Source organism: Tachypleus tridentatus, chromosome 8 (genome assembly GCF_004210375.1).
Source record: "Tachypleus tridentatus isolate NWPU-2018 chromosome 8, ASM421037v1, whole genome shotgun sequence".
NCBI classification, from domain to species: domain Eukaryota; kingdom Metazoa; phylum Arthropoda; class Merostomata; order Xiphosura; family Limulidae; genus Tachypleus; species Tachypleus tridentatus.
The window spans coordinates 33,913,756-33,934,446 of record NC_134832.1 but is presented as its reverse complement, the minus strand read 5'-3'; the positions used below and the strand labels follow the sequence as shown (position 1 = coordinate 33,934,446).

Genomic DNA, 20,691 nt, shown 5'->3' with positions numbered 1-20,691 from the left:
TATAACTATATTCTAAGCCTAATTACAGCACAATTATGATTACCTGGAGATGTTTTGTATTTCAATATTTGAAAGTTATAAAACTTCAAGAAGATACTTTGTGTGATTACAAAATGTATGTAATTTTTAATTATCTGAATTTCTAATAAATCATGATGTTTTAGCTCACAGTAATCCTGAACAAATTCTCAAAAAGTAGCAGAAAAATTCATTACATAACATTGTCCATTTAAGGGTTGTTATTTATTTCCCCTACATATCTTTTTACTGAATAAATTCTGCTGTATTTGTACAACACAAGAGAAAATTCTTAAAATATTTCTAGTATAGCACTTAGTTTTCAAAATTGTATCTGAATGATAATACATGATATTTATTTACAACAAATGTTTCCTACACATTACAAAGTTCAACCTAAAATACAACTTCATAAATTCAATTACAAAATTCATCTTCTAATTCAACATGGTTGGCAAAATATTCAGTTTCATTAACAACCAGATTATTCATTTTTCTGTCTGCTGGACAGAATAATAACATTATAACACAAAACAAAAATCTGTTTAAGTGTTATAACTACATGAATTATTATCTATTCTGCAAATGAAATATTTAAAAAATTAAACAAGTTTCAGTGTTTTGCTTTGTAACTTTTAACTGAAAATGCAATGTTGCATTTCAAATGCAAACTTAACAAAAAATAGTTATAAATATTACAGCTCTAACAAATAGTTATCTGAATTTTTGATATCAAAAATTTGTTCACAGGATCAGAAAAAAAAAGAAAAACAAATATGAGAAAAAAAATTTAATTCTCCATAAAAGAAAAACTTGTTACCATACAATGATAGTTTAAATACAGCATTTTGAAACAAATGAGTTGAATTGTTAACACTAAAGTCTATAAGTCAGATAACATCTGCATAATGACATGTTAAATGTCCAGAAACCATTCTTAATGTGTATGTGCACTTCCACAATGAAAGCAAAAAATATTCTTTTTTGTCAAGTCATTATTACTTTTGAGTTTTGAAAGATACTTGCAATGGCTTTCCTGCATAAAGAAACCCATTTAATGATTCAATAGCCAAAACAGCATCTTCATAGTTTAACATTGTTACAAAGCCATAGCCTTTACTGATACCTGTAGCTGCTTCTCTGATAACATTTACTTTCTGAACAGTGCCATATGTTGAAAACAGTTGCCACAAGGACTTCTCATCTGTTTCTGTGCCAATGTTATAAACGAAAAGAATGTACCCTGGTTCACCAATAGTTGTTGAAGCCATTCCATACATCATGGGATTGTAACGATAGCGGTTTTGAAAACCACCTTGCCTCATGGGCCCTCCACCTCCATATGCACCTCGAAATGGAGATGCAAAACGCTGCAACATCATTGTGGGGCCCGTAGCTTGTACCTTTTTGGCATTGTCCTCTGCAAACTTTATGTTTAGTGGCATACTTCCTCCAGGCAGAACTTGGCCATTAAGATTATTTATTGCTTCTTCTGCTTCTTCTCGAAGATCATACAAAACAAAAGCAATTCCTTTACTTTTCTTTGTTACATCATCTTTCAGGATCCGACACTGAATAATTTGTCCATATTTACCAAAAATTAGTTCTATATCTTCTTGAGTAGCAGTGGCTGGAATTCCTCGAACATACAAATTAGCATTCTTTATTTCATCACCACTGGGTCGAGCATAAGCAACTTTGATTTTCTTATTCTGCATTTGAAAACCATTCAAGGTCTGGATAGCCCTTGCTGCATCTACAGGAGTGTTATAGTCAACAAATCCAAAACCATAACTATAGCCTGTACTTTTGTGACGAACAATTTTGCAAGTTTTGATTGATCCTATGGTCTGAAAAAGACTACGAAATTCATCATCTGTCAGTGTTTGTGGTAGGTAGTTAATAATGAGATTGGTTCTTGTTTCCTGGTTATCTCCTTCCATGGTTGATCTCTTTTGAGTGAGTAAAACTCCACAAGGTTGATTCTCTCTTGGAGACACACTTGCAGAGGAAAAAATAAAAAAAAAAATAAAAAAAACATAAAGATGCCTTACTTGCTGCAAAAGAGTCAAAGAAAAAATATTTTAATAATATAAGCATTTAGCGGAGGTCAAACTATACAGTGTGCAATAATAATTAATAATGATAATGTAACTGATTACATAAAACAATGGTTTACAACCAATAACTGAAACATTAAGTTATGACAAAAACTGAATAAATAATTATTTCATATACTGTTGCATAACTGGTATATTAGTAAAATCTTAACTTACACAGATTTCAATACCTTAAAATTAACTTCTTTTGAACTGAGTATAATATCTACTTTGCACAGTAAGAAAACTTAAAAAAAGGAAAATGTACCAGTGCTGATAATATGTCCTCAGATATGTTCACCTTTAGCTCTATAGCCTATTGATAGCAGTGTTAAATGGATAAGTTATGTTATATTCTAAAATTGAATTAATAACCAATGGCTTAATAGCATATTGATGGGTTCTTGCTTTTAGAACCATTATTTACTTTCTTAACATAACATCAAAAAACTTCTGTGGTGGTTAATCTGTTACAATATTACTCTTTGCTCTAAGCTAAATATTGACACATTTTAAACAGAGAAATTATTAGTAAACACAATAACTAACTGATACAACAAAAAACAGACTTCATATTACAACATGTGACACATTTAACATGAAATAAACAAAAATATCTGTATACACAATTTTACATTTATATAAAATATACTTTATAATAAATCATCACTGGATTTCTTTTTTTTTATTGACATATTCAATTCAAAAGCATTCTTTCAATGTATGTATTATGACGAGAAGGGTTTTTCAATCTAAAAGCTATGCACTTGGTATTCCATGACTTTTGAATAAGGACTTCCATCAATGGAACCCAAACCAGGGGATTGTTTTATAATCTAAAATTTGGAAGAAATTTTGTATTTATCCCAGCATGGAATTAAGAGACTAGACACTTTATTTATTATAAATATCTCTTCATTTTGGTCATAAGTATAAGTGTAGTTTAAAACTTAACAAATTTGCAACCTAATTATAATCTGGACAGATTGAGGTAGAACAGCTGTGACTACAGCACCTTCACTCACTATTATAATCCCCTTCACCCAAAAATTTGTATCATTCCAACTCAATGTATGTTGCAGTATAATGTTTTGATTTTTGATTATATTTAGTTCATACCATCTTGAATGAAATATATACCCCATCTTGTTTCAGATCTGTGATGCAACATTTTCTACAAAAGAAGAATATTGTATGTCTCCATTTCCAGAACATTCTAAAGCAGCATTTCTTACCCCAAGAGTCATGACCCACAATCTGATAATCTGAATATAGGAAGTTATAATTTTCTTACACTGAAAATGCATTTCTGATAGATGCTTACCTCCCTCACATAAATAGCTATTCTTGTTCAGTGCCACCCTCTATATACAAAACATTTTTCACATTCTACAAGCCTTGAGCTTGCACATACTCCACAGTCATCATGATCCAACTGACTCTCTCATAAATAATTATGTGACAACCCTCTGCTTATAGGAGTGTGACATGCCCTTCTGATGCATGTGACTCCCTCTATTCAATTCCAATGACCCATCACTTCAAGTTATGGCAAAAAATGAAAGCACCAGTTTTCAATGAGGGGGAGTGTAGGAAGCATGACAACAGATAAGTACCTATAACAAATATATTTTCAGTAGAAGAAAATTATGACTTCTAATAGGGTACATTATCTCTTCTCACATCGAAAACTAGAATTATGTATTGAACAGGTAGAAAGACAAGTATAAGGGAATGAAATAGTATTCTTGAAAAATGACCAAAGAACTCTCTAACATAAGAGATCCATATAAGTGCCACTTCTGTACCATGTTTACTTTTCATTCAATGTGGAAAGAGGTGAAATAGACATGGACAGGAAATAAGAGGAACAAAACCAAAGGAAAGAGAAGTGTGGTTGAATAGGGATCTGAGTTACCTATTATTGAATCTCAATCTCTTAAATGACCGTAATGTGAATGAGGGAAGAGGATGTATACAGTGGCTATTGCACAGTGGACTATAAACAACAAGTGAATTGCAACCAAATATCAGCCAACAGGAACCAATGTCCGTGTGAGTGCAGGATGAGGATCATACTGTTGACAAGTTAACTACAAACCAAAACCATGTCACAAGGAACTGATATCCATATTGAGATGGTAAGACAAGATCGCAACATTAGCAGATCAACTGCAATCCAAAACCCAACCATCAGGTGGGAGGGTAGGAAAGAGGGTCATACCATTTTCACCTCAAGTTCAGCAGAATTTAAGAATATATCACACCTACCTACCTGTGAACATGACAAATGATAGCAAAGTGAAAAAAATTAAGGTTTCCCTGTAGTGAAATAGACCACTCAAACCAGTCAAACAGGAATCATCATCAATGCATTAACACCCATGTTATACTGAAATCTTCCAAGGATAATACAAGAGGAAGAACCATAACACAGTAGTAGTAGAGACCATGTGAGTGAAGGAAAAAACACCAGTAATCCATACGTGAGTAACCATGTCGGAGGGTCAGATTGAAGGACATATCATCTACACCAACAAAACACCACTGCTCTATTCTAAATTGAATGGCTTCATTTTGTATCAAATATCGCAATCAAGCGGATGCCTTGTGATCCAACACCCCAGCAGTTTGGAACTGGAAAGTGGTAAGGGCGCCCTTACTTCAATGGAAAAAAAAAAAAGGATAAAACGTGATGGAAAAACCCAGAAGAATATGATCTCAGAAGATAGTGTTGTGGGTGACCATAAAAACCCTATTCTGAAAGGAAGACCACACCTGATTGATTCAATCTGACCTTTATACCAATAGTTATCCCCATCTGCTTTACCCATGAAGTCAATGGGTGAGTAGGTCCAGAACAAGCAGAAGTATAGGGAAATTCAGTATTGCCAGGAAAAGCCTACAACTGATCTTGTGGAACATCCCATCTTATGAGTGAGCTTTTCCTGGTCATTACATTTATAAAGTCATTTGACTATCTAAAGGATAGCTAGTCAGGCATCACTACTGATAGGGCAGGATCTGTACATTAAAATGTGGAGAGGGCCCCTGAAAAATAATAAATATGTATATTAAAAAATAAGTTAGACAGTTACAGTCTCACGGAAGTTGGAAGGATAGCCATGCAGAAGACAATAATCTGGTGATGAATAACAGCAATCCAATGCAGATAATGAGAGATGAACATGTGTGGTGTGTTTCACATGCTCAACTGAAAAACTTCTTCCAGAGACAACAAAAATGAGACATCAGGAAAATGATAAGGTGCCTAATCTGACAAGAAGAAACCTGCAACAAATTATGGAAAAACACAAGGAAGTATGAGTCAAATGAATTATAAGCTGAACCTGATTAAGAGCAAAAGAAGAAAGACCATGAACAGAGAACTTCTACTATGGAATGGAGAGATGGGAACAGCCATTATGGAAGAAAACCATGTGAGCAATATAACAACAAAGAGCATGTATGAGACATAATAGTCGATCCTAATCAAACCAAGGATATACATGGGAAGTGAAGGGAAATCAGGAATTTTCCTAATGAACCACCAAAGTTGGAATGAAAACATTGATCTGGATAAAGGATAACACATGTAAAATGATAGATGCTATGTGAAATGTCAATGGCAAATAAATCCAATGAATGACATCTATAATCCAATAGGAGAAGAAAATAAGTCTTCAAGAATAAGTGAAAAATTAAACATGAGGAAGAAGGTTCAAATGGAAGCAAAGTAATGCAAAGAGCAGCATGCTGAAGAAAACAAGGAATCTGAAATGAATGAGGAGAGGACAAAAGAGGTAAAAATGTTTTGGTACCAGTAAAAACAAAAAGAGTTGTATAATACAGCAAAATACACTTAAGTGAGAAAATCCATAAGAAGAGGAACAATGGTTCAAGCAGAAGAAAACCCCCAACCCAAAAACCCACAATGAAAAATGTTCTACTTGCATTTTAAACCTTCAAAAAGAAAGGGAGAATAAAACAAGCTAAAAACAAGGTGACTCAAAGGGACAATCTGGATCTCCTTGCCACGGACTGGATAAAAACCAGAACTAAAGATGGTTGGTTGGTTGATTTAGTGTTTTATGGCACAAAGCAGCTGGTCTATCTGCATCAAACATCCAGTAAAATGTAAATTTAGTAAAATTCATAAAAGGAAATTAAGGTAAAACAAAACAAAGTTAAAAAAACAACACACAAGTTGCATAAAACCAATGTTTACATCTAGTCTACAACGTTAAAAAAAAAAACTACAGTAATTCAAGTTGTAAAGGACTTTTTGTAGCATAACTGTAATTATCATAACTTGCCAAGAAGACTAACAGGTAAGTACTAAAACCACTGTCAGTCACCTGAATTCGGCCTTTCCAGTCCTGGTTCCGAGTTATTTGACATTGTGGCCATTTTGAAAAAGAAAGTAACAAAAAGGTTTTAAAAGACGTGTAGCAAAATTATAATAATAACTTGCCAGGATGACTAACGGATAGTTCAAACAGCAGCGTTAGTCACCTGAAGTTGCCCTTTCAAGTCCTGGTTTCCGAGTTATTTAATGTTACAGCCAGTTTCTAATCTCAAATCAAACTAGATGAATTGTGGTTTTTAAAAGGGAGCCACATTAAAAAGGTGTAATGTATAAATTAAAAAACTTAAATAGCATTAAAAAATTAATTGCCTTTAAAAAACTAAAACCATTTCCAAGATGGACAGTGTCACCATCACCAATAACACTGTCTAATGTTATGGACAAACCTTGGGACAGAACATGTTTAAAATGGTGCCATCATTCAGAATTGTAACGATGGCAAGAAAGTAAAACGTGGCTTATTGTGATCTGAGTGTTATACAGACTACACTCTGGTGCATCAGTTCCAGAGAAAAAAAAATGATGAGTTAAAAAACTGTGACCAATGCATAGTCTAGCTGGAACAACTTCCTCTTTCTGATCCTTATGGAAGCAAGACAGCCAAAGTCCAATATAGGGTTTTATTTGGAAAAGCTTGATTCCATGTTGCTCACTCCAAGTCGACTGCCAACTGGCATGGAGCTGAGTCTTGAATACAGTACCCTAAGTCCATGCATGGGACAGACACAGTGGTGATAGTGCCAGAGCAGATAGACATAGCTGCAGTGTTGGCGAGCTCATTCCCACGAATACCAACATAGCCCCGGTATCCAGAAAGACTGGATAGAAGTAGATGTTAAAGAGAAATGGGCCAGTCGGTTTTGAATATCGGCAAGAACAAGGTGTGAAACAATGTGAAGCGATTCCAGGGTTAGTAAAGAACTAAGTGACTCCATACAAATATTGCAGTTTGAATACTGCTTACCTTCTATGTGATCCAGGGCAAGAGAAATGGTGTACAATTAAGCAGTGAACACAGAAACTGTAGAGGGGTTTCTGTGCACAGCCACCGAACCACAACAAACTATGGCGGAACCCACACAGTCACCTGATTTTGAACCATCTGTATAAATAGGAATGGAAGGATGGTTGGAAAGATGTTCAGCAAATAGCAGACAGTATTTCTAATGAGGAGTGTCTACTTTTCTCAGATGATTTAAAGATTGGTCACAATTGGGGACTGTAAGAAGCCATGGTGGGATGGGCTGACCAGTGGATATAGCAATGTTATTCAAGGAAAGACCCAATTCATCCAATTGCGCCTCAACATGAAGGCCAAAAGGAGCAATGGCAGATCATCTGTTCTGAAACAATATGGCTCACCGAGAAAGGAAAACACAACCCCAGGTGGGATGCTTTGGTAAGAAACAAAGTTTTGAAGAATAAAGTAAAGACAGTTGCAAACGGCAAAGGTGCAAAGAAGGTTTATGAGATTCTACGTATAACCTCTGAACAACTGGGGAGGTGCAGAAAGCCCCAGTGCAGAGTCGTAGTCCTTGATGATGAATGGAGTCCAGCATCTTTAAGGCCGAGGGTCTGGCAGAGCCATAGACCATTATTCCATAGTCGAGTTTTGATCAAATAAGAGCATGATGTATCTTTAACATAGAACATTTATCCGCTCCCCAACTGGTGGTAGAGAGGACACAGAGGATGTTCAGTGCTCCTGTGCATTTGACCCGTAGCTGCTTTAAGTATAGTTTAAAGGTCAGCTTATGGTCAAAGATAAGCCCTAAGAACTTGGTCTCAGGAACCACAAGCAATGAACCTTCATCGATAGGGATTTCAGGATCAGGGTGAATACCCCATTGGTGGCAAAAGTACATGCAAACAGTTTTAGAGAGAGAGAAATTAAAGCTGTTCGCTGTGGTCCACTTCAGTACACGATCAAGGGCAGTTTGTAGTTGCCGCTCAATGTATCTCATGTTCGACGACTGACACGAGATGTGAAAGTCGTTGACATATAGCCCATTTGGAACAGTGAGAGGGAGTTATTCAGTGATGGCATTAATCTTTATACTAAAAAGTGTGACACTTAAAACACAGCCCTGAGGGACCCCAAGTTCCTGTAGAAAAGAACGGGAAAGTGTCAAACACACACAAACTTGGAATCTCCTGTCCATGAAAAATTTTTTAATAAAAATGGGCAAATGGCCACATAACTCATATATATGGAGGTCTCACAAAATGCCATACCTCCAATGTTGTATCATAAGCCTTCTCAATGACAAAGAATATTGAAACAAGATGTTGTTGTTTGAGAAAGGCTTCTCTGATTGACATTTCAAGTTCAACCAGGTGGTCCATGGTGTAGCGCTGTCATCTGAACTCACACTGGGTGGGAAAGAGAAGGTTGTTTGATTTGAAGGACCAAACAAGATCAGAATTAACCATCCTCTGTAATGTCTTACACAGACAGCTCCTCAAAGCAATTGGACGGTAGTTTGAAGTAATCTTGGGATCCTTCCCAGGCTTAGAGAAAGGTAGGACAATAGCCTGGTGCCAGGCAGAAGTAAAAACATTCTCCTGCCAGATCTGGTTAAAAACAATCAGAAGAATAGCAAGAGAAGCAGGAGATAGATGGTACAGCATGTCATAGTGTATATCATCAGGTCCAACTGATGAAGGGCCAGTTTGAGTTCTACCATTGTAAAGGGATGATTATAATCATAGAGACAATCAGCTCTGATTGCTCTGCCTGAGTCCTAATGGCTAAGAAGGTGAAAGAAGAAGCAGTAGTGCTAGATTCCCAGCAAAAGCTTTCAACTACAGTATTGGCAATGCTCCAGGTATCAGCTTCTTCCTGGTCATCAGAGAGCAAGATTGAGACAGGGACAGAATTATATTGGCCACTGACCTTTTGAATCTTGTCCCATATAACTTTGGAACTGATGGTAGAAGAATTGCCAGTTGTGAACTTAATCCAAGATTCTTTCTGGCTTTGATATCTTATCCACCGAGCATGTGCACGGGTCTGCTGGAAAGCGATGCAGTTCGAGAGTATGGGATATCTACAGAAAGTATCCCAGGCCTGTTTTTAGCTTTCCATGCCATGTGGCAGGCAGGATTTCACCATGGACAAGGATACAGTGTAAAACATGTTGAGGTTTCAGAAATACATTGAGCAGCTGCTTGTATAATACAGTCAGTTACTGCTGCCACACAGTCATCTATTGATGGCTTACAGATGATGGCAAGATCAAGTTCTGTAAGAGCAGTGAAAGACGGCCAGTTTGCCTGATCCAGCTTCCACTGGGGCATGCGGGTCGGGTGGCATTGACCATGGCCAGTCTCTCTCAAGAATACAGGAAAAGTATCACTGCCTCATAGATTATTGTCAACCCTCCATGAAAAATGGGAGAATAATGAAGGGGAGCAAATTGAATGATCAATAGCAGTAAAGGACTGACTAGTGCATGGAAATAAGTAGAAGAGCCAATAATGAAAAGGAAAAGGTTGTGATCAGAGAGCATATGTTCCACAGAGCAACCCCTCCTATCAATATCAGCACATCCCCAGAGGGAATGATGTCCATTAAAGTCCCCCAGGATGAAAAAGGGAGGTGGCAACTGTTCAACAAGAGCATCAAGGTCTGATTGATCATATGTCTCTCCAGGGAACAGGTAGAGAGAACAAACAGTGATGGTATGACACAAGGAAACACAGATGGCTATGGCCTCCAAGGGTGTGTCAAGTGGCAAAGATAGAGTGGGCACATGCTGATCAATCAACAGTGCCACCCCTCCATGCACTCGCTCATCACACAGTCTGTCATTTTTGTACAAAGAAAAGTGCTGAAAGGTGACTGTATCAGTAGGTTTCAGAAGTGTTTCCTGGGTCGATTGGGCAAGCCTTTGCTGTTGGAAGGGGATTCCACAGACTAAGGATGTAAACAAATTATTGTTTTGCATCTTGGGGTGGGAGAAGATGTATCCAAGGAAATGGCTGTACCTGGAACCAAAGGATGTGGATCTTGAGGTTTGTTGGAATGTATGTAAGGAACAGAAATAGGTATTGTGAAACGAAGTGCAGTAGCACACATCGAAGATGAGGTGGTGGAAAGCAATTTTCGAGCCTCAGGATAAGTAATGTTATGCTGCGCTTTCAAATGCTGCACCTCTTTTTCTTCCAACAATTTAGGGCAAGAACAAAAGTAGGGCAGGTGAGAGCCATTGCAATTGATGCAATGAGGGTCTGTTTCACATTTGTAGGCATCATGGTCCTTGCCACCACAACGAGCACACGCCAAGGAACCATGACACGGCTTCTTTGAGTGATCAAACCACTGACACATCTGAAAGGGTTTGGAGTGTATGACCATACCTTGCAATTAAGATAACCTGCTTTGATGGTGGCAGGTAGACGTGATGATGTAAATGTGAGAATGAGGACATTGGTTGGTACCATAATTCCATCTTTGTGAGTGGATATATGCCTCATTGCAGAAACTCCTTTGGTGGAAAAACCAATGAGAATCTCTGACTCTGGGATGTTCTTCAAATCCCTCTCAACAATAACTCCTCATAATTAATTCAAAGTAGCATGAGGTGTAACCTCAATAGGTGTACCCCCAATTGCCTTTGAATGCAAGAAGAATTAACTGTGTTGAGATGTGGATGTTTCTACCAATATATCACCAGATCAAAGCTTCTTTACTGACTTTGGAGAGCCAGCAAGTCCCTCTAGTCCCTTCTGAATGAAAAAGGGAGACATCTGCCCTAAAGATTTGTCTGAAAGTAAATGCAATATAAGAAAATGAGGTACAACAGGTGGTACAGGTGATAAGTATTACTGCTCAGAATCTTGAAGATGTGGTCATTTATCTATAGACTGTTTTCTCACTATTTTATTAAGATTTTTAATTAGAGTATCCATAATAAAGAAAAAGAAATTTTGGTGCCCATTGACCCCACCCACCATAGAGCCCTATGAGAGGATGCACTACAATGTCAAACAAGGACACTGCAGCAATGCCAGGGTTTCATAAGCACTATACCCAAACAACAGCATCAGATACAATGCCCACAATACCTGATGAGAACATCCAATACTGGTACTTGGTTAACCCTAGCCCGAGAAGGCCAGCCGACTGACCCAAGGGGGACCACCCCAAGGCTGCCCGTCTACAGGAATTCAAGGCCAAAGTGGTATGTTAGGATTGGACCCCTCAACCACCAGGATCCTCTCCTCCCCTTCATGGGTTGTCACACATGATAAACATATGGGTGGATGTTTAGATCCCAGATGAGATAAACTGAAAGAACAGAATCTTCCCTAGGAGGTCCCCTAACCAAGTACAGGAATCCACACCGAGAGGAACTGAAGATGGAGCATGTGAAGAGCTAGAGTAAAAGGAAGAGGTAATGATGGGGCAGGTTGTATTTGAAGCAGCTTCAAAAACTATAGCAGTTGTGCTGGCCAGTGTGGAACAGAAAAACTTGACTTAGAGTGGTGTGGATGATTGTAATTACCCTGGAAAGAAGAGAGATAAGAAAATATATACAAAGGTATATGTTGGTACTGTACTGACTAAACACATTGATAGCCAATGCAAGCAGATGAGGTAGCTTGGTACTGAAGGATGTGGCAAATGCATACGGGTGAAGAGTACTCTACTGAATGTAGAGCCAGTGTAAAATGATAGACTGACAGGCCACTCCACCAAATAAACTTTGTCAGAATGGGAAAGACAATCTGGGATAAGACTGAATGGTACAAGGAGATGAATACTGAGCATGTGGGCCCCCAAAAAAGGAGATCAATGTTTGACAACAAAAGTAAAGAGAACAGTTGCCACTTGGTGACTGATATAAGCCACATTCATAGAATTGTTGGATTATACCATAAACAGACAATTTCTGACAAGACAAAGGAAACTATCCAAAGCATAATGTATAGCCAGAAGCTTGAGGATGTTGATATGGTAAGGTCACCTGGATGGAGACCATAGACCTGAAGTTTCCTCTGACTGACACAAGCACCCCCAGCTTCAGAAGGAAGATATTCAAATCTGGAATACGAGTAGGAAGTAGAACACTCACCAAAGTACGAGCACTGTTCAATCACCAATGTATATCATCAACAAGGGAAGGAGGAAGGGAAATTGAAGCTTATACCGGATCCTGCGCAAAGTTTCACAGGTTGTGCAGAACCCACTGAAAAGACCAAAGGGAATATAGGCTTCCACTGAAGACCCCATCCAAAAAAATAACAACTTCACAATCAGTTATAGAAAGTGCAGTAAGGGGATGGAGAACTGAAAGTTCCATCACACAAAATTAAAGAGGAGAAATTTGGGCTTGACTGAGATGAGTGTTGAAAAAAAGATACCTAAGTGGACATGATATTGGATAGGTATGAGCAATGGCTTATCCAACTTAACAAAACCATGCAAGCTACCTCAAGGAGCATCAGATGAGTTACATGAGCAAACTCCCATTTGAAACAGGCTAACAGAAGCCAGTCATCCATGTAATGGAGCAAGAGCAGCCCCTAAGCATGCATAGGTTGGACGACAAACACCTTGACCACTCAACAAAAGATATATGGGGTTGAAGAAAGACTGAAACTGATAAACTACCCTGTGATGAACAAACTGAAAATTACACCTCAACAGACAAGGTATTGGAATATGCAGATAAGCATATCTGACATTTACCTTGTTCATCAATAAACCTGAAGAAAAAGTCATCTGAGGGTGAGAACAGACTCTATGGTAAATAAGGGGAGATCCAAAAATTGATTGATGCAGAAGCAATCAATCACAGGCCACCAGCTTTTAGGTCTTTTTTGTGTTTCTTTGGCACCATAAACAGCCTGGAATAAAAACCTGGAGAAGGATGAGTTGCAGGTTTGATAGGTTGTTGAGAGGGAAGATTTTATACTACCTTGAACAGATTTTAACTGGTGGCAGAATCCTGAGGCAATGGAAAGGATGTGTTTACCTGAAACAATGGGCAAAACCATTTCCAACTGTTGAGAATCAAGAAACAAAAATTCAACCTGTTAGTAGACTGAAGCAAACTGATATGACATGCTAGCAACCTCAACCATATGTGAAACAAAACACACTGCATGAACTTAATATCTGAGGAAGGGGAGGGACACAACATATTAAAAGAGGTATAATGTAACAAAGGAGTGGAATTATAAGACATCAGGAAAATAGATAAAACAGAACACAACTGAGAAATCATATTTAAAAAAGCCATATTAGACCTAGCTCATTATGCAGTAATGGCATAAGAAGACGTGGCAAAATCAGGTGGAGGGAAAAAAAGACTGTCAAATTGCTCATTGACATGACAGGTTTGGCATGTTAAGGAAGAATATGGGCAACATCAGAAGAAGCAGGTTGACTCATATAACAATCAATCTCACGGTGGATTAGAGCTGATAATTCCATAGCCAAGTTACTCCTGCCCGTGTAAGTATGTGGGTAGAAGGTATTACCTCCAAAGTAATAACTTGGTCTTCAGAATTCATTATTAACAATGAATGATCAAACACTACAGTGTGAGAATAAAAATATATATATAAAAACTTGGAAAAAATAAGTCTTCTTGAAGTTTGAGAACTTGTGTGTAAAAATTGAAAGAACAATTCCACTTCAGAATTACTTTAAAAAATACACTAAGTTTAAATAAAGCAATACAACTGAAGAATACAATAAAAACATCCAAATTAAAATTGCTAGTCCAGTAGAAATAGAGGGAGTCGTGTGTCAGAGGGTGTTGCATGATGATTTACATGCAAGATGCAGTTGAACCATGTTGATCATAAGATTTGTGACAGCTCAAAGTTTGGGCATGCAAAAACTTTATATAAGATACAGAGGCTAGCATTGACAAAGAATAGCTATTTAAATGAGAGGAAGTAAGATACTGCATAAGAAAGCATTCGAAACAGACTGAAAACAGACAACAGTTTATTTACTTATTCAGTAAGCCAGGTATTTTTGCACTAAAGCTACTTACTGGGTTGCAACTGTCCATGAATGTTTACAAATGGGTCCTGATCCATAAAAGTTTAAGGACCACTGTTGTAGAGATCCATCCTGAGAATGTTCTGGAAATTTTGAGAAACTCATATTGAACAACTTAATGTATTTCATAATTTAATCTCTGTCCTATTGCTGGCAAATGATCTGCATGGTAAATATCATATGATTTATTGGGAATATTGACGATTACTTAGTTGTTAAACATAACCAAAATACACAAGCTCCACTACTTAACAACATTCAGAACTAGACAAAATACTAATTAAACTAATTTCATATATTTAGTTACCCAGTGTTCTACTGAATGACTTGAAAACAGATTCATTACACAGAAAATGTAATTCAATGGCAAACAATACAACCAGAGAAATGGTGAACAATAAGGTATCAAATGAGCCTTGAGAATCACACATTCTTTCTTCTGCAAATTAATAGAATAAATACAACATAATAATTACAGATAATAACCTGAACATTAAACAGATGTTTATGTACCAGGATAAACATTTACAAAGGTGATATTAATATCCAAGTAGGAGGAAGATTGCAAACACCAATAAATGAGTTTAAATACAGACCTACACTAAATAATTATCTGTATAGCTAATGAGAAAGAATTAAAACAAGATTTAACTCAAAATGAATTATTACTAAAGCTAGGATGATTTCTTTAACCATTGGACTCTTTAAACTGGTATTTATAATATTTGGTTGTACTGCTCATCATATGAACTTACAAATGTTAGGAGCAGTACACATACAGAGTGAAAAGATATCTTTTACTGGTTGCAACAGGTAAGAGACAAACATCTTCCTAGACATTTTATTCCTAAAGTAAAACCTGAAAACATATAAATTCATACACAATTCTTCTAAATGAAATAAACTTTACCAAACAATAAAAGTAACAAATAAATGTTTTAATAGTATTATTAAGATAATTAGCATGGTATAAATGAGTTTCTTAAAGACCTTTGGAACTCAGAGATGATTTATAATCATATGGTAGATTGTATTAAGATCAATTTTTAAAAGAAATCAAGGCTAACGTGAAGGACAGCAGTTTCCAGTTTGCTATTAAAAATTAAGGCTAATTACTTTATTTATTACAAAGTTTTCTGAAGTTATTAAATATACCACTTACATGAGAATTGTACTGTAAACCCATGAGTATTTTGATAAATGTTTGAAAGATAATAACATGCTACTATAATTTGTTCCTATCTTACTGAATTGATTGACAAACTATTATCATTGAAAATGTTCGAGCATATTGTATTTCATACACAGATCAAACACAAAATCATAATGAAATTGTAAAGTATATACTACTTTATATATGTAATGTTTACTCTCCATCAAATATTTACAATGCAAGGAAACCATACTCAAGAATTAATACATTTTAATCCCATCCACATGGGTCAATGGGATATATCATCCCATTTGTTAACTCTCATTCAAAATTTATCAAATCACTAATTCATGAATTAATGCTACTAAGTTTGGTATCAAATTGTAATTATAATTCAAACTTCAACATTATATACGAGTTAATTTCTTAGTTTAAAAATAACTATTAAAATAACACATCTAAATATAAATTTCAATGAGTCACATGGAATGTCAAAAGCAGCACTGTTTAAAATTCGATGTTTGTGATGTCAAAAAACTAAGTATATAGCTTCTCACAAATCAGAAACTCAAATTGCTAAGCTTGACAAAGTAGTCAACAAGATAAGAACCCCTTATCTTTTCTATTTGCTGAGATACTGCTTTGTGTACTGAATCAAACTCGGTGGTCCCCATTCACCTCTTTCAATTTTTGGAAAGATATGCTTACATGCATTTACTTTTGTTGACAACACATGAATAACCAAAAAACCTCAGAATGTTCCCCTGGTGGCTTTCTCAGTGTGATGGAATTATTCAGGCACAAAACTCATTTTTTTAAAGCTTGGAGTTGAAAAGGTAAGTTGGAGCTTCAGCGAACTCAAAATTTCATATTTTTAACATAAACCCAAATACAGCTTAGTAACTAAGTTTTGTAAATTATAGTGTAACTCTACAATATTGATACTATATTTAATGACATTTGGTTATTTCAAAATTAAATATAAAACTGTAAATACATATAGATCTTGAAAATGTGTTAAGACCAGGGATTTTGAATTTCAAAGATAGAAACAATTCTCATACTTAATGGCACTGGAAAACAGAAACTCACTGCAGGCCTATAAAGATGCATGGTCATAAGACAGAGTATGACCAGACATGTCAATATGAACAGTAACAATGCAACAAATTTTCAAATTCAGTCTAACCCAACAAAATTCACTTGGGTTAAAAAAGCATGAGTCATAATGTTTTACAGAATTACATTTAAAATTTAATGAACAATGCTATTATAAATGCAACTTTGTATCAAAACACCTTGCAAGTCAAATTTTTTATGTTATCTAACTTTCAACATGTTAATTTCAAAAGGAAATACAGTGGAACCCTCTAAGCAGCCACCCCTCAGATTCAGTCACCCCTTGAATGCAGTCATTCAATCACAGTTCCTTTTTTTGTTTACACAATCCCTAATTATGTACAGTGGAACCCCTCTAATCAGGCCAGTTTGTCTCAGTCCCAAAGGTGGCTGCTTTAGAGGTGTTCCACTGTATTTAAAAAAATTATTTACTTCTCTGTGCCACATTGTGCATCTTCATTCAGAATTGTACTGTTGCAGATCTAATATCTTTGATAACATATCTTTCAGTGTCCAACCAATTAGTAACACAAACTACACATGACGACAAGCAAAAATATAAAATTCAAACCTTCTATCTTCTTAATTTGTTGAAATATTAATAATTTTTGTTAAACCCACCAAAGAAGCTCTTTCCTTCTCTCCATACTTTTGAAAGCAGTTCACTAAACCATGTGTCTTTATTTGATAGACATGTTTATAACCAACAGAATAAAAGTGTTTTGATTTTATTAGATAGTTTTACATGCTGAAAATCCTTTTGTAGAAATTGCTCTATTCCTCAGCATTATCTGTACACTTTTTACCCATTGTGTGCCTTGTTACAAATTAAACACTTTGTAACTCAGCAAAAGGAAACAGCAACAAGCAGTTGATTTTAATATATTTCTCAAGATTTTTTATTTCATTGTGAGGTAAACTGTTTTGAATTTTTTTGCATAACATTATTTCAGCACTCTCTATACTTTGTTTAAATGTTGCAGAAAATTCCTAAATGTGCATTTAGTTAAAGATTTAATGCTTAATGACCTATAACTCACATCAGCATTGTAAGCTTCTTGTGGGATTGGAATACTTGATTGCTATGAAAGTTAAAAATAACTGTAACAAATTATTTACTAGAGAGTGTATGGCCACAATTCTATCCACATTGCTCTGAAAACCTGAGAAGGGAGGGAGTGGCTATAAGGAGCCTAAAGTTAATAATATATGAAATCAAAAATTTATCTTAATTTTGAAACTGCACCTGGAAGGTAATATTTTATACAAATGTGACAGAATAGAGTAATTATTAAGACTCAAAACTAAATCTATTATTTCATTTTTAACTTTTATAAACTGCTTGAAAAAAATTAAAATGACACAAATGCACTCCATTCATGGAATTGTGAATCAAAATAAAGATTCTGGAGCAAAATATGCTGGTATGCAATAGCCAAATATCCAGAGGACTGATTTTGTTTTTGTTTTATATCATTAGCATCAATGTAGAAAAGAAAAACACAACTCTTGTTCCAGAACTCCTATGTCACAAGTTATTATGATTAACATTTTCTGTATGATATACTTTATTTATCTATATATCTAAATTAAATGTTACATAATAAAATCACTATATTGGGAAATCTGTAAATAACAACATTACTTCATTGTATTATATAACAACTCTTAAATGATTTTAATCTATAACATTATTTTCTAATCAATTATACTTATATGTTTGTAGAGATCTGTCTTCTTTTTGTGGATTCAAAATCAACTCAGTCCTTTAAAAAATCCTGATCAGTTTGATAATGTTTACAACATATTAATATTCAATATTATTTATTTGCTCAAAAAAAATGTTGGTTGCCCAACGCTCTTTTCAACTGAGCTAGTTAGAATTTACTAGACACCGACAACTAACAATCTAAAAATATTTAATATCTTTAAGTTGCTAAGTTATTAACACAAATAGGACTCCCATTTAATTATACCTAAAAAAATTAAAAAACAAATGACTAATTGTCATCACATGCCATTTAAAAGTTGATTTATTGGTTTCTCAGCACACACGTGTTTCTAGTTTCTACAGTTCAATCCAGTAGGCAGTACTGTAAAATGTGACCATATTGATAAGTTTTATGTGTTATTTTCAAAATGTGATGAAATGATTATAATTCAGTAACTCAGTTAAAATTAACATAACTTTTGACGAACATTGTCCTTGGTCTATCACGATCATGCCTGTCCAATTCATTAAATGCTTTACATTTTCAACACACAAACACGTTATTTCACTCTTTCTAGCTTTTTTTTTTAATAAATCCTTATTACTAAACTAAACAATAACTTTGAATAAATTAACAAAAAACTGACTTAATAAGTCATTATATACTTGCATACAATACGAGTTATAACACTAACAGAATAGGTTAGGGTTAAGTTAACATTAAACTTAAGCCCAACTTTCTTAAATGAACGAATGATATGCGCTTAGTTTAAGCTTCATTATATACGTAAGTTGTGATTATGCAAAGAAAGCTGTAACACCTCAGTCGTACCGAGTAATTCAAATTATACAACAATTTGTAATAATTAATAGAACTTACAATTACTAAGCCCAGACTGCAAGTTCAGCAACCCTTAAAGTGAAATGGGAATGACGTCATATAATTCAAATATATGTGTTTATATATACACAAGAAAACTCAATTCCTTTCTTACTCTATGTTTTCTTACACATATTAATCTTGAAGTGAAACCACTTTGATTTACAATTGATATGTATATATATACGTATATATCTGTATATATGTGCACATATACAGAATGTGATGAGAAACTTCATAAGCAATTGCTTATGGTTTCTTTTCTCTACAAACTAGCTTGTGGGTAGTATCTTTTTACTTTGAAATCTCATAGATAAGAACTAATAATACCAATAGATAGCCTCGCAAATGTTAATTATATTGTTCCTCATAATACAATAGTTTAGTTATCGCTTTATCTTTGGAAATTCATGATTCAATTGGGCAAAGTGTTTTTTTAAGTATGGTTTCATAGCTTGTACATAAATATCCATACTATGCTGCTGGGTTAAAACCCTATTATGATCAACAGATGCCTCAGTGTATTGTCCAAATTTCTAATTACTCCTATTTAGCTAAAGACGCACCTCGCTAAGACACCTGCCTACCCGATAGTACTCAAACATTTGTTCCTCGTTTAATCTAATAGTCTTGTCAGAGGGTGTATGGCCGCAGTTCTAAATATGATAGGCCTGGCATGGCCAAGCGCGTAAGGCGTGCGACTCGTAATCCGAGGGTCGCGGGTTCGCGCCCGCGTCGCGCCAAACATGCTCGCCCTCCCAGCCGTGGGGGCGTTATAATTTTACGCTCAATCCCACTATTCGTTGGTAAAAGGGTAGCCCAAAAGTTGGCGGTGGGTGGTGATGACTAGCTGCCTTCCCTCTAGTCTTACACTGCAAAATTAGGGACGGCTAGCACAGATAGTCCTCGAGTAGCTTTGTGCGAAATTCCAAAAACCAAGCCAAACCTAAATATGATACTCTGGAATCCTGAGAAGAGGGGAGGCTATAAGGCAAAATCCAATGCCATGTGCGTCATCAGCGACTCTGTTTGTTTTTTAATTTCGCGCAAGGTTACAAGAGGGCTATCTGCGCTAGCCGTTCATAATTTAGAAGTGTAAGACTTGAGAGAAGGCAACTAATCACCACCACCCACCGCCAATTCTTGGGCTACTCTTTTACCAACGAATAGTGGATTGACCATTACTTATAACGCCCCCAAGGCTGAAAGGGCGAACATGTCTAGTGTGACGGAGATTCGACCACGCAACCCTCAGATCGTGAGTCGAGGGCCTAAACATCTGGCCATGCCGAGTCTCAGCGACTTTAAAAACATACTAT

At 35.8% G+C, this 20,691-nt stretch overlaps 1 protein-coding gene across 4 annotated transcripts; it reads right to left on the bottom strand.

Annotated features, from left to right (window-relative positions):
* Positions 1-352: 352 nt before the first annotated feature.
* On the bottom strand, positions 353-19,522 carry LOC143222134 (ELAV-like protein 1). Of its 4 annotated transcripts, none has more exons than XM_076448153.1 (2): positions 19,373-19,522; positions 353-2,075 (listed from the first exon to the last, which is right to left on the bottom strand). In XM_076448153.1, the coding sequence occupies exon 2, from the start codon at positions 1,959-1,961 to the stop codon at positions 1,017-1,019; it is 945 nt and encodes a 314-aa protein (XP_076304268.1). In that variant the 5' UTR covers positions 1,962-2,075; positions 19,373-19,522; the 3' UTR covers positions 353-1,016. The 4 variants fall into 4 exon arrangements, with proteins under 4 accessions (XP_076304268.1, XP_076304269.1, XP_076304266.1 ...); XM_076448154.1 differs by having other exon boundaries at positions 353-2,019; positions 19,373-19,519; XM_076448151.1 differs by lacking the exon at positions 19,373-19,522 and adding an exon at positions 14,502-14,629 and having other exon boundaries at positions 353-2,019.
* Between the last annotated feature and the right edge of the window lie 1,169 nt (positions 19,523-20,691).

Excerpts from the sequence above, each read along its gene's own strand:
- LOC143222134 (XM_076448151.1), bottom strand. The coding sequence starts at position 14,614 with ATGAGTTTCTCAAAATTTCCAGAACATTCTCAGGATGGATCTCTACAA. Across the intron at positions 2,020-14,501 it reads TCATGGACAGTTGCAACCCA|TGTGTCTCCAAGAGAGAATC; the intron begins GTAAGTAGCTTT and ends TTCCTCTGCAAG.